Here is a 13,361-nt window from a genome sequence, read left to right as displayed (position 1 = left end):
CCAAATAGTGTGATATTTCGCAAACTTTCCCAAGATATCTTGGGATGACAATACCGACCAAATATCCCGCTAATTGCAACTTCGGGCTGATGAAGACGCAAATTAGTTGGATAGTTTGCGATCTGGATAGTTCAAAAAGCGGGATATTTGGCAATCTCGAGCTAGTGAAGACGGGCCTAATGTGCAAGGACTTCATGTTTATGCGCACAAGGCCTCCCAATTTCATCTGTACTGCACAAATATGTTCTTCTTTTTTTGGTTTTCTTTACAAAAATCAGAGCATAATATTTGTTTATGAGTAGGTCTAGTAGGTTGAACTTCTTGACTAATCATGCATTTATTTGTCTACTATATTGAATGGAATAAGTATGGATAAAAGAAGATATTTCATAACATGAGTTGGATCATTACACCTGAAGGCAGTCATCAACTTTGTTTGTTCACTTGCTTGTTTGTGTGTACTCTGTCATGACTGAGTTACTCCCAGAATAACAAGTGCATGGAAAGAAGATTGTATGGATTGATCATGTCTTATCAGTCTATTTATAATAGACCTGGGCCCCGTCTTACAAAGAGTTACGATCGATCCAAATCAATCGTAAGTCCTCCAATCAATCGCAAGTTTGCAGTCTCCTATCTCTTATGTACATAGTTACGATTGATATCAATCGCAAATAAGTTACGATTGATATCAACTCTTTGTAAGACGGGGCCCTGGTAACATTTCAAATTGATATATGAAAATCAAGTATAACACTTTGTTCATGGAAAATTATTTAAAGAGATCTGATGTAGTCTGTACCTAATATGAACTACCAGGGGTAATCCATTATCTTTTTGATCTTAGAAAGTTTATTTAAACAAGAGTCAATTATAAGGAGTGGAGTGAGGGGGGCTTAGGATCAATTTCCATCAAACAGAGCCTTTAAAAAGAAGGGATAATCCAACTTAGGATCTTTCTCCCTTCTGACTTTAAGTAAGTATAAAGATAATGCTGTTTATCTCAGTTCGCTAAGCTCTAAATCTATGTATAAATGAACGGCTTTTCGCAAACTCCTTTGAAGTGTTTTATGATGGCTTTTTACAACAAAAGCACACAGGGGATTGAATTTCCCCTCTGTGCTTGTTGGACTTTTGATTAATGATATTTGCCTAGTGAAATTGGACATGCTAGTGCTAAATTAGTCTGTTGTGCTCTGTCTATGGTACATGAAGTCAAGTTCATGTCAAGTTCTTTCCATTTTGTTTCACTAATTGTGTGTGTCACTTGATTATTACAGAGGTGTATCAGTCAGATATGGTGATTAATGTGGGAAGACTGATCTTTTTAAAAGGCAGGGTTGGTACTAAAATCAAAGTGTCTCAACATGAAAATATCTCCTACCGGTAATTCAGATACTATATAGAAGGATGTTGATTATGTGTTATTTCACTGAATTCTAGGAAAATTAATGACAATTTGTAGATGATTGCTGTCTGTCTGCTTGCTTTGGTCAACTTTGTTTAGATATTGTCTTGTTGAGTTCCTCTCCCTTCTAACAGACAAACTTTATTGACAGCCTGTTTTATTTGACAGGATGTGGTAATACACAAATTGGTCCATGTTTTTGGTTTGTCTCTATTCATTGACTGGATGTAGGCCTTCATTTGGTTAGATTATGGCTTGTTAGGTGTAACCCTATTTACGGAACTTGACAGATCATCAAAGTATTATTGACAAGCTGCAAGGAAATGAATCTATTTTTGTGGTGCTACCTGTGTGTCTGAGGAGGTGTGATTTAACAACAGGACAATGTATTCATCCAATATCTTTCATTTTCATTACTTGTCTCATATTTTCCAAGGCACCATTTGATAAACAAAAGAGATACTTTGTAATATCCTCCTTGGATAAACCAATGCTTTTGAAATTTGTGTTTTGATTATTCAAGCATTGTAGGGCAAAAACACACACAATTGGCATATATTCAGCACTGCCCAAATCGTGAAATCCTGTTACTTGTGCCAACCCCTTCCAAGCTTTGGCTACTGTTTAAGTTTCGATTCTTTTTAATAAGACAGTGCTAAACATGAAGGTTACTTGTACTTTGTGGTTAGGTTAGGAGCCCTAGAGGAAGGGAGGGTCAGTAATAGAATGAAAGAAAAAAGGGATTGACAAAAGAAACCTGTTCACTGTATGCCTTCTTACTGAGGTCTGAAGAATCGCTGGTATCTCCTTGCAAGAATAGAGAGAGAGTAAACCCTTTGGCACATACTTAACCCTTCCTCAAACTTCAAAGGAGCGGATGAAACTTAGGTGAGATAATCAGCTTGGGGATATCCTCAAGTGTCTCTTTATTGTAGACATGGTTCTTTGTGATGCTCTCCCTTGGCTCAGCTCTCCTGAAAGCACCACAGTGAGTCACCGCTGGACCTGGCTTGCTTTAAGAGGTTTACCGGTAACTGCAGCTTTATGAAATAGAACGCAATATGACATGGAGAAAGGGCATAAAGGAAACATGACATTAATTTTCCAGTCTTTATGTACGTGTTCCGCTTCCGAAATGTCTACCATGGAGTGCTTCTCCTATTGCTTTCTTCCTCCACCGATGTTGTTATGCTGAATATTGCCTCATTACCGGTATTCAAATTGGATGGTACAATGTAGAATGCATTTGAAATACCTACATGTTTAATTCAATGGTGTATTTGTAAGTTTCCCTAAGTCATGTATGCTTCTGTAACATCATAGTGACAAATATTGGGAGACATACTGTGAGACAGAGAAATACAGCCTTCTCTGTTCAGATAAAGGAAGACAAAGAAACTGCGAACAAGGTTTTGGGGGAAATTGTCATTTCGAAATTTGATCAACTTGTGGTCAATTTTCATTCAGGACCAAATGCAATATTTGAAATTTACATGTACCGTATACCATGAAAACCTAAAGGCTAGTAAAGAGAGAGAGAGAGAGGTGTATGGAGGAATAACCACATCTCTTTCTGCATCTCGTGTTACTCCTTAGTTATCTCTCATCAAATCATCTTAGGCTTCCTTCATCCCTTGCTTCCAACCCAATACCCCTCTGCTACGTCTGGTATTTTAAGTGGAGCACATCATGTCCGCTGATTGAAAGTCCACGTTGAATCCCTTCATCTCTGTCTAGGGCGGAGCATCTTCTAGCTTCCTAGCTCACTGAGTTTTGGAAGTTTGTAATGTCTTATTTATTTCTTCAGATGATCTTACAGTATGGTGTTGACAGAATCGTTGCATGGCCATGCTGGATATCTGGGAAACTTAAACCATGCGCTCATACCATACTAGCAATGGTAATGCCATTGGACTTGGGCTCAGGAAGTACACACTATAGGAACAGACTGTGAACTTGTATACAATTGTAGTAGTATTGAACTGGTAGTAATATCTGGAGCTTGGAAAGAATATATACATCTACTCTACACATTATACAGCTTTTTCTTTTCTTGAATATGTACACTGCAGGCTTTAAAAAAAGTTTTCTTGGAGATGCTGTGCATAATGTACCTATTCTATTCACCTGAACTTGTATGATCCTAATAACAAGTGTTAAGAGGTTCCACCTTGAATTTTAATGACCTTTGATTACAATTTTCTTTGAAGAAACATATTGTTAAAGTCATTGCATGGGTGAATTGATTCTGAAAAGGCTGTGTGTACATGACATACTTCCGGCATTAAGTTCATACAAAGATGTTTTGATCATTTGGTGTTCGACAAGGTAAAATCAATATTTGATTATCAAGAGGGGATAATATGAAAGAATAGAATATTGCAGGGCAGCTTATTTGCTCTCTATTTCTATCAGAAATGAAGTTCTTGAGAAATTTTCTTTTTTGTTTCTGTTGTCAACAAAATGTGCTACAGTCATGCTTGAAGTTTAATTGATAATAATACATGGTATTTACCCACTTCCTCTTTCCCATGATTTCATTTTCTCCAGATCACATTTGAGCAAGATCCTGGATGGACAACATATTCAACCCAGAGATGAAGCGGTGATGACAGGGCTTTGATTTGAGGAAAAACCACAAGGTTCAAGATGGGTCCACGGATACGCAAGAAGATACTCATCCTGGGGAGCTCCATCCTCTTCACTATATTCACCGTCCAGCTAACAGGTTTGAACAGCCTGAGGGATGATGACAACAATGCCTTGCCCAGTACTAACGGAAAGTTCAGAACTTTTGTACCCAGCAAGGGAGACCGTAAAAGAAACTTGCTCCATGCAGGGAAACAAGGGAAGGAAGAACTTGGATTCGATAGCAAAGACACTCGAAGAACCTTGCAAGATATAAGAACAGCGGATGAAATCAAAGGACACCCGAGGATACAGGCAGGGGATGAGACTGCCCTGACTCAGGATGGAGTGCAAGGGATGAAGAATGCTACAGTTGTCATGACAACAAGACTCCAATTTGAGAATCTGTTTCCATCGCTGCTGGAAGAGGAGAGGTGTCCGTTGTGCTACGGGACCACAAATTGTGACCAGATCTACGCTGGGAACATCTCCTTCCATGTTGGAAGCGTGAACCTGAGCGAGCCTCATGCCATCAGAGGCACCTGGGGAGATAGGAGGATTGTGGGCAAGAGGCTCGTCTCCAGAGAGGTGTTTGAAAGATTGGAGAAGATCATATGTAACCAGTCTCAGGTGGATCCTAAGAGGTCGTGTGAGGTCAATGCTGCAGCTACCAACAGCTGGATGTCCAAGAGTTCTGCTCTCAACAGGGTACACAAACTTCATCAAGAAGTTTATGAAAGTCAGCTTATTGCAATCAGGTTGGTATATCTTTTTTATAATCATCTTATTGAACAACAACTGCTCCAAAATAGAAATTAGTATCTAAGAAGAGGAAAATTGTCAGTGTGCCAGTTCGCAGTACCAGTGTGCAGAGATCTGCACCAGAAATTTATCTTGACCTAGAATATTTCAGTTGTGCATCCTCAAATATATGGATTTTTGTACGACAGTGTTAAGACTCAGGACCTAAACAAAAATTGAAAGTTTTCCAGAAATGATTTTTGTTCAAAATGTATGAATCTTCCTCTTTAAATTTACACCTACCATTTTCAATCATTAATTTCTGTTGATATAGACAGTGATAGGAATTTGTATTTTGATTGAACTCTGCAAGCTATTGTACTATTATGGGGCATGCAGTTATGGTAGAGTAACATTTCCATTAAAAAAAGTACCGGTGTGATGTTTTGTGTTGATACTGAAGATGGGTTTTGATTATAATTAATGATCCATTTCATTAGATTTCTGTCATCATAATGTTTTTTTATGCATGGAAAGCAAGTTGTTATTTTCCATCTCATCACATCGTTGATCATCATCGAGAACTGTTTATGAGAAGAACTCAGGGACTTGTTTCACAAGATGGACTGAATAGATATAATCATGACAGTTCATTATTTAGCCTCTGGCAGTTTAATACATCACTCTGTCTCTCTCTATGATTTACAGCAAGCACAGAAATCTTACAATTCAGTCGGAATTACACTAAATGAGGGGTATGATTGTGTTTTTACATACTGTACCCACAATAAAACATATGTACATGCACAGGTGTACCTACTCATCTGAAACATTAGCAAATGTGAACTAAATTAAGTACATGTATATGGGGCCTACTGCATGTATAATTGCAAGCAAAAAAAGTGTGTGCAGTGAGTACATGTCATAAAGAACATATCGCCAGTGATTTACATGTATAGTTACCGCCATGCCATTTTCCAGGCTAAAATGTAAACAAGAGTCTGAGCTCAAATTGCAAACTACGTGTACCACAGATGTAAATTTTGAGAAATGAAATCAAATGCTCACTTTAATAGCTGAACCATTACTGAAGTTAGAAGCTTTAAAATGCTTCATAAAATGGACTGATCACGTTAATATGGGTAACTTCTTTAATATATTTTGAGTTCCATTTAAATGCCATTCTTGTGGTGCATCCAGTTTTAGGAGCTTTTAATGTGAGGTCGGCTATTTCTTGTTCCTGATCAGCTAGTATACTAGGCTTGATATAGACCTGTTTGTGGTTTCACCATACTTCAATGGGACCCATACTTAGAAATCTCTTTCAAAAATCATTTCATCGATTCAATCAGAATTGAGCATATGAAATACTCCTATTGTATATCGTAGAAAGACCCATCTGTAAAGTGTCAGAAATTATTGACAAAATACCCTTCACAAATGAACAGCCATTGTCTTGTATCTAAAGGTGAAGTTCAGTGTGGGCAGGCATGGTAACCATCTGTGTTGAGGTCATATGGGTTTATGTCAGTCTAAATAGAGGATTTTTAGTAAGAAAAAAGAAGGCCTGTGGATGAAAATTCAACAATCCACGTATCTTTGTATATTTTTGTATGAATTACTGCAATTTTGTTTAATGAAAATGATGAAGATAAGTGTGCAAAGCATCAGTGATTTCTACTTGCATCATCAATGGGTTATAAGTTATGTTGGACTGTGAAGATGCCAATTTCCATGTAGGTCCTATACATGTAACAAATAGAGATGATTTCTTAGACTTTGTAAATGCCCAAAAGAAAATCACAAATTGTTGAGCAGATGTTCAATACTTTCGTAGCCATACTACTTAATCCCTTGAAAGCCATTGCTGTCTACAGAACACAGGTCCTGCAACTAGTTATGATTAGATCATACCTTCTTTTTTTTTTAGACCATTATCTCATGGTTTAAAAATAAAATGTCAATTGGTTAAATATCAGCTTTAGACAACACTCTGGAATGCATAGAGGCAAACCTCAGAATGCACCAGGTTTTGAAACAACATCAAAAGTCAGGGAAAGTGGATAGATAGGGGACAAATAAACTTTGTTCCCCAAACTTAAAGGTATTACAAAGTTTTGGGAAATGTTTAAAAATGGTTTGATAGTGATTCTTTACAATTTTTATATATTTGGATGCCCCTGTGGATGTATTAAAAACACTAAAATCTTTAGCTCCTAAAACACTTCTGCTTTTGAGAAAAATTGAATAAAAGGATTTACCGGTGCTCCTGGTAAATTTTGATAAATTTCAAATATCTCCTACGGCCGTACAATGGTAGCTGCGACCATGAAAATCTCAGAATATGTAGTTGTGGTATATAATTTCCGAACGAGAATAGCTAATCGGTTGATTTTAGTCAAGAAACATTGTTTTATAGCTTAATTAATATCTTGACCTTGAGAGGGAGCTATACAACATTAAGTGTTTATTATTGACAATTTCATAACTTTAGAGTCGATTTCGACCGAGACAACGATCAGTGAATATTGTAGGATTGCATATGCTTCCAATATGTTAATTTGAAGCAAATTCACGACCCCATACCAAAACTTTGTATTACCTTAAAGTTCTGCATCTGAGCAACACAGATATTTTTTTTTTAATTTCATACTTGCATAGGTCTACATTTTACAGAAATTTTGTAACAGCATGTCTTTTTTTTCTTACTGTAAATCAATATTCTTGTACTATAAAGTCTACAAGAACATAGTACATGTACTACTGTTACTACCATCTTAGAAAGCCGCTGCCAGGTCCTATTTACCTTAGTAGGACCCTTTCCCACGGGGCCCTCCTTTAAGTGGTCCAAGTCCCCCTTCAATAGGCCCGTTGACCCCAATTTGGATGGGTTAAACCACCCGGGTTATTGTCGGCCAATTAGGACCTGTCATTCATGTACGAAAAATGGAAATTTTGGTGCAGTAGGCCCTAGGAATAGGTCTGTTTTCAATTTAAGCGGATTGGAGTTAAAAAGAAAGGTGTTAAGAAGCTTTTCTAAGAGAAAGAAACTCTAAGGGATTATCAACGATTTGTGTCCTATTTCATGCACCATTTATTTTTATTTAGGGGAAAGACATCCCCAAAGATACGTGCAGATATTGTTTGGGGGAACAGCTGTCTAATGCAACATAAACTAATTAAAGGGCAATCCAATATTGTCATAAGATTCATTTGAATTGAATTAAAGAAAAGAAGAACAGAATGGAAACTGCCTCTTTTACTTTTCTGCTTTCCTTTTTAGTTGTTTGCTATCAATATTGGATTTCCCTTTATACAAGTGTGTCTACAATTATTATATTTTATCAGCTCATGATGTAGCATCCCTCAATTTAGCTCTCTTGGCTCTTTATCCATTTTTGTGTGTCTTTTAACACCCTGTATATGGGCCCATTTACATACTGTCTGTATCTTTTTTACCTCCTCTCATTTACCTCCTCTCTATCTATCTATCTCTCTCTCTCTCTCTCTCTTTCTCTCTATCTCTATTTTTCTCTTTATCTCTCTCTGTGTCTTTTCTGTCTGACTTTCTCTTTCTCCCTCCTCTCTCTCTCTCTCTCTCTCTCTCTCTCTCTCTCTCTTGTACATCATACAACTGTACCTGCAAAGTCACACATTATCCCTTCAACCAAGGAGAAATACCGTATATCCTTGCTTTCAACAACTCATTTAGTACCTTAACCATTGAGAGTTAAATATTCCAGACAGGTAGCCCCTTTTGAGTAATTTCTGAGAACCAAAAAACCTGTGAAGGCAAAAGATAATGACAGATAATAACATAATTGAAGGAGACATGTAAACACGTTTTGTGATAGGACTGCTTTTGAAGTTTTAGGGAGACAATGAGAAGATAAAATGGAGGACAAATGCTGCTTCATTCTTTGCACCTATACATTCAGCTAATGCAAGCAATACCTATTATATGAAAAGAGTAATTGTCAAGAATTTCTTGGTATTAAAGTAGGTTTATTGTATACTGTACCCTAGATCTGATAATTTAATTACATTAGATGGGAATTTACTATTAGGTAACTGACACTAGAATATTTGTTACCTCGAACCCGATCCATATTCAAGACACCTTTTTAGTTTAGTTGTAGTTTGTGAGAAAGTTGAAAGTGCTTTGTATTCCATCACCCTAAATGGGTATGGAATGTACTTATCTTGACCTGAAATCATTTGTTGATATCATAAACCATCCCATGCAGTGCAACTTTCCACGTAAAATATGCAGGAATCAGCTCATATTTTAGGAGTTGCAAGCATATTGCCACCCATGATGCCAGCTAGTACTTGAAAGTAATCTATTGATGACCCATTCACAGGAATGATAATCAGATGGGCAACGAAAAACGAGGATGCAGTATAGACCTATCATTGTAATGATAGATCAGGGTTCATGTATAATGACTGTCTGGGTGAACATCCCAAGGTCACCTGTATTTGGTATATCAACATTTCAATGTCAGATGCCTCAATTTTCATTGCATCATTTGGACTTTTATTGTGCACTTTCAGCTATCTTGAAACCATTCAGGGAGAGATAAAGGATGCCACTTGAAAATTTATTGGCAACACACAAACACATTCTTTCTCATGCAGCAGATCACAATTCATTATTTACATTGGCATAGAAAGATATGAGTTTGATAAAATATATTTATGATATATACAAGACTGGTGTGACAAACATTTACCCCCCCCCCCCCCCCCCCACCACCACCTCTGTTTCTGTATATTGTAAAAACGTTATGCCCTGAGGGATTACGATAAAGTATTATAAATAGACTGATGAATGATACCACATTGATTGATATGATGTTATTGTCTGTACTGTTATTTCAATAACAAAAATCATGTCGGTGAAAAATATGGTATGACTTTAGCAGCTAAATGTAGTAGGTTTGTGTAGCAGCAAAATAGAAAAGAACAAGGTTGAACTGAAAAAAGGAAACATTAATGAGGATTCACAGTGAGGGGAAGGAAGTTTGCTCAGTCACATTGTCTAGTTTGGATCTTCTAATTGCAGAATCGCATGCAAAGTTTGTTATGATCCAGATCACTTGAACCTAGTTTTATTTAAAAGTTTCCTGGACATGTGTGTGCTAAGGATAAGATTTTGAATGTAGAAAACCTAGCAATGTTCATCTTAAAGCTACAGTTTGTCCTTGTTGTTGAAAATGAGTAGTCTGGAATTTGAGAGATATTTAGCAGTGCAGTGCATGGTGATAATTATTACAGGAGATATTCATGCACAAGGGGAGATTTCATGTGATATTTACCTAACATTTTTATTTAACTAACATTTTTATTTAACATACATATTTATGATTTATGATGTCTAGTCAAACAAAATTTAATTGAGTGAACAAAGTGCTGCTGAGATAACCTCCAGTTTTATGTATAAAAAATGATAGACTGAATCAGTGGCGATATAATTCCGCCCGAGCATTTATTCAAGCTTTGAGCAATGTGTTTGGCACTCTCTTGTTGCTATAATTTAACATGCATTCGCTTCAAAGTTCTTTGTTCAGGATTTGAAGAGTCATTGAGCCATTTTACATGCAGCTCCCTGGAAAACGGGAAGACATATTTATTCAATATTGCTCATTTATGACAATGACACATCAGATTTGTTTGGCAAAGTTTTTGATTTATTCATGATGGCAGGATAAGCACAGTGCGTTATAACTTCTTGGAAGCAATTACTTAAGTTGGCATTGATTCACAGAGAGGACTATAGTGCATCATGGACATGGATGTGTATTTTAGAACATTTTGAATGAAAGGGGGAGGGGGAGGGGTAAATCACTTGCCTGGATGTACATGTACTCATACTCCCTAGACCTCAGTCCATCTGGCTTTGCTCATTTTTAGTTTTGTGTGGTTTTGTGGTCTATGACTGGTGAGAAGTGAAGTCATGACAGGTAAAGCCTTTTTGCAGAGTTACCATGGTTTTTCTCAGGTTTCAGGGAGGGGAAACGATGTCCTCTTGAATCAGAAATGATCTCCTTCTTGCTGGAAGAGTGTTTCCTCATCTTAGGGTCATCTACCTCTTCACGTTGCCAAGGATACAATTGGAATGACCATTGCTACTACTGAAATGTATCTGTTTGAGTTGAACACCATAATAAGCACCTTCTACCCAGGGAAAGGCAAATAGAATAATCAGTGGTACTATAATCTTTAGTTAGAACTTTTAAACTAGCAGCTGTAGGTCTTATCATATGCCACATTCTGCTATATTGAATAACATATATTTTGTTATGAAAATGAAATTCAGTGAAACTTTAAGGGAAAGTCTCTCCCTTCTGAGACCTTGGTCTTGAAGACTCTAGATCTAGGTCATTGTTTACCGCAAAGCCAGTCTCAATTTCACAGTGTTTCCTGTGATTTGCTGCCCCATAAATTCACTCATCAGCGTAGTCTCATGAGAGACGATCTAGCTGCATTGGGACATTGACTTTACATTCACATTGTGTGATTAATGGCTTCAACTTGGATTTGAGGACAAAAAACCAAGAATAAGATAGGGACAAACTTGTAGGTGATCAGGGGCTTATGGCAAATGTCTCTGATTTTATAGGTGATTGAAGTAAAATCTTATAGATGGGGTTTTAATATAAGAGGAGGGGAGTGGGTGGAATGTAGCCTACTGTATAAAAAACATATTTTGCAGCCTTTTCCCTTCCAAATGTTCCTCTTTTCTTCTGATTTTTCTCTTTGACATGCATTGGCTAAAGGAGATCGACAATTCATACTCTTTGTCAGTGATGGAGAATGGTTCACAACCATCAACTGTATGAATTGTGTTTGATCCGTAGATACAAGAAACAAGGAGGCCTGCATTGAATCTCCTTCTATCTCTGTATCTCTTACAGAGACTGGTAAACTTGAAATCAATGATTAAGAGCTCAAATCTAGTGTGAAGGTCAAGGTAATTTTAATATTTCACTACGATCATTTATTTTTTCTTTCATATTTTTTAAGAAGAGCAATATCAATCAATTCTTCAAGCGTCATGGTCATTGACTAGAGTTAGAAACTTCAGTCAGTTGGCATCATCAATCATTGAGATACAATGCCTTTGGATACATGTCTTTCACTTTAATCTTAGAAATTACTGCAAGCTTTCAGGTGATCCATTTCAGACCTTGATACCAATTTGACAGCGATGAAAATGGACAAAAAACCACACAAACAAGAAAATTGGTAAATTTTCATCCACCCTGAATCTATTATTGACAAATCAATGCAGTCTATAAATTGATGCCCTATATCCTTAAGGGATTCTGACCTTAGCAATGACTGAATGGAAAGAATTCAATTCAATATCATTGATATTACACAGCATCTGACAACAATGTTGGTTGAATGCTTGATTAATTGACTGGCTTATCATCGAGACTGAATTATTCAACCATGAGCACATCCAATATATCTATCCAGTTGGGAAATATACCACTCCCCAAAAATATTTATTCGAAATGAATCCTCATTCATGAATGAGATTGTTGACTGAATGCTCTATAGAGGAGTCGTGTTAATGCCCCCTTTGGCATCATATGCGGAGATCAATCCCCATATCCAGATACATGTACATGATTTCCTCACAATAGACACGTTCACACGGGAAGGAAACTTCCCAAGGTACCACGTTTGGGCCACAGCTAAGCACTTATTAGCCTAAACATGCATTAAAACTTGTTGTTGTCCTTTCTATCTATAGCTGATCTGTTTTTATTGTTCACTCAGTTCCCTAATGGCTATATAATGCCTTTATGATTTGTATAGCAAACACTTACCCCATCTCTAATTAGGGTAGGGATCAAGAAAATTTCTTTAAAACATTACAATCAAAGAGTTAGTACACAGTATGTAACCAAATGAACTACATACATGTAATTTGCCCTAATACAATTCTGTAGGCGTATATTATTCACAAGTCAAAACAACAGAAAAATTTCCCTTCAAAAAGCTTGTGACTGAAATATCTTGCCAGGTTGCTTAGTTCACCATTTTGTAAAGTTAGACTGGTAATGATTTTTTTTTAAATTAAGTAAATTGTTGGTATGTTCATGATCCTTAGATATATCTTCAGGATCTTTTATACATGTAGTCCTTCATGTTCATTTTCCAGATGTGTATGTAAAATAAATATTGAGTGATTGTATGACACAGACAGAAAAAGAAAGACTTTAATAGCTTTTATCCTTGAGGACATTTGAACTCAGCTAGTGCTGCTCTAATATTGACATAATTCTGCAAACGTTTTTTTCCTCAAGCGAGCGAGCATAAAGTCTCCATGAGTAAAGAGGCGTGATTGTGGATAGTGTGTGAACAAGACTTGTGATTAGCAAATAACGAAGATCCTTTTGGAGTGCCGGCCCATTTGAAAGGCTTGTTGTTGCGGGCCCGGATTCCTCTGTTTGTGTCCCTAGGTAATGTGTCTGCCAGGGCAATGACCCATGCTGTTCTGGATCAGATATGCTGAACGTGAGTCATTTTTCTTGCAAAGCCTTCATGTAACACAAAATTGCCATTT

The 13,361-nt window shown here is 36.9% G+C and overlaps 1 protein-coding gene across 3 annotated transcripts in view; it reads left to right on the top strand.

Annotated features, from left to right (window-relative positions):
- LOC584889 (divergent protein kinase domain 2A) overlaps window positions 1–13,361 on the top strand; it is a 72,969-nt gene that overhangs the window by 28,343 nt on the left and 31,265 nt on the right. For all 3 annotated transcript variants that reach the window (XM_011663312.2, XM_011663310.2, XM_030973459.1), the window contains one exon: window positions 3,959–4,794. In XM_011663312.2, coding sequence (XP_011661614.1) covers window positions 4,058–4,794 — 737 coding nt within the window. In that variant the 5' untranslated portion in view covers window positions 3,959–4,057. The remainder of the gene's footprint in view (window positions 1–3,958; window positions 4,795–13,361) is intronic.

The sequence above is a fragment of the Strongylocentrotus purpuratus genome, unplaced genomic scaffold (assembly GCF_000002235.5).
Source record: "Strongylocentrotus purpuratus isolate Spur 01 unplaced genomic scaffold, Spur_5.0 spur5_scaffold_6, whole genome shotgun sequence".
NCBI lineage: Eukaryota > Metazoa > Echinodermata > Echinoidea > Camarodonta > Strongylocentrotidae > Strongylocentrotus > Strongylocentrotus purpuratus.
The sequence above is the reverse complement of the archived record's forward strand: the minus strand, read 5'-3'. Positions and strand labels throughout refer to the sequence as shown.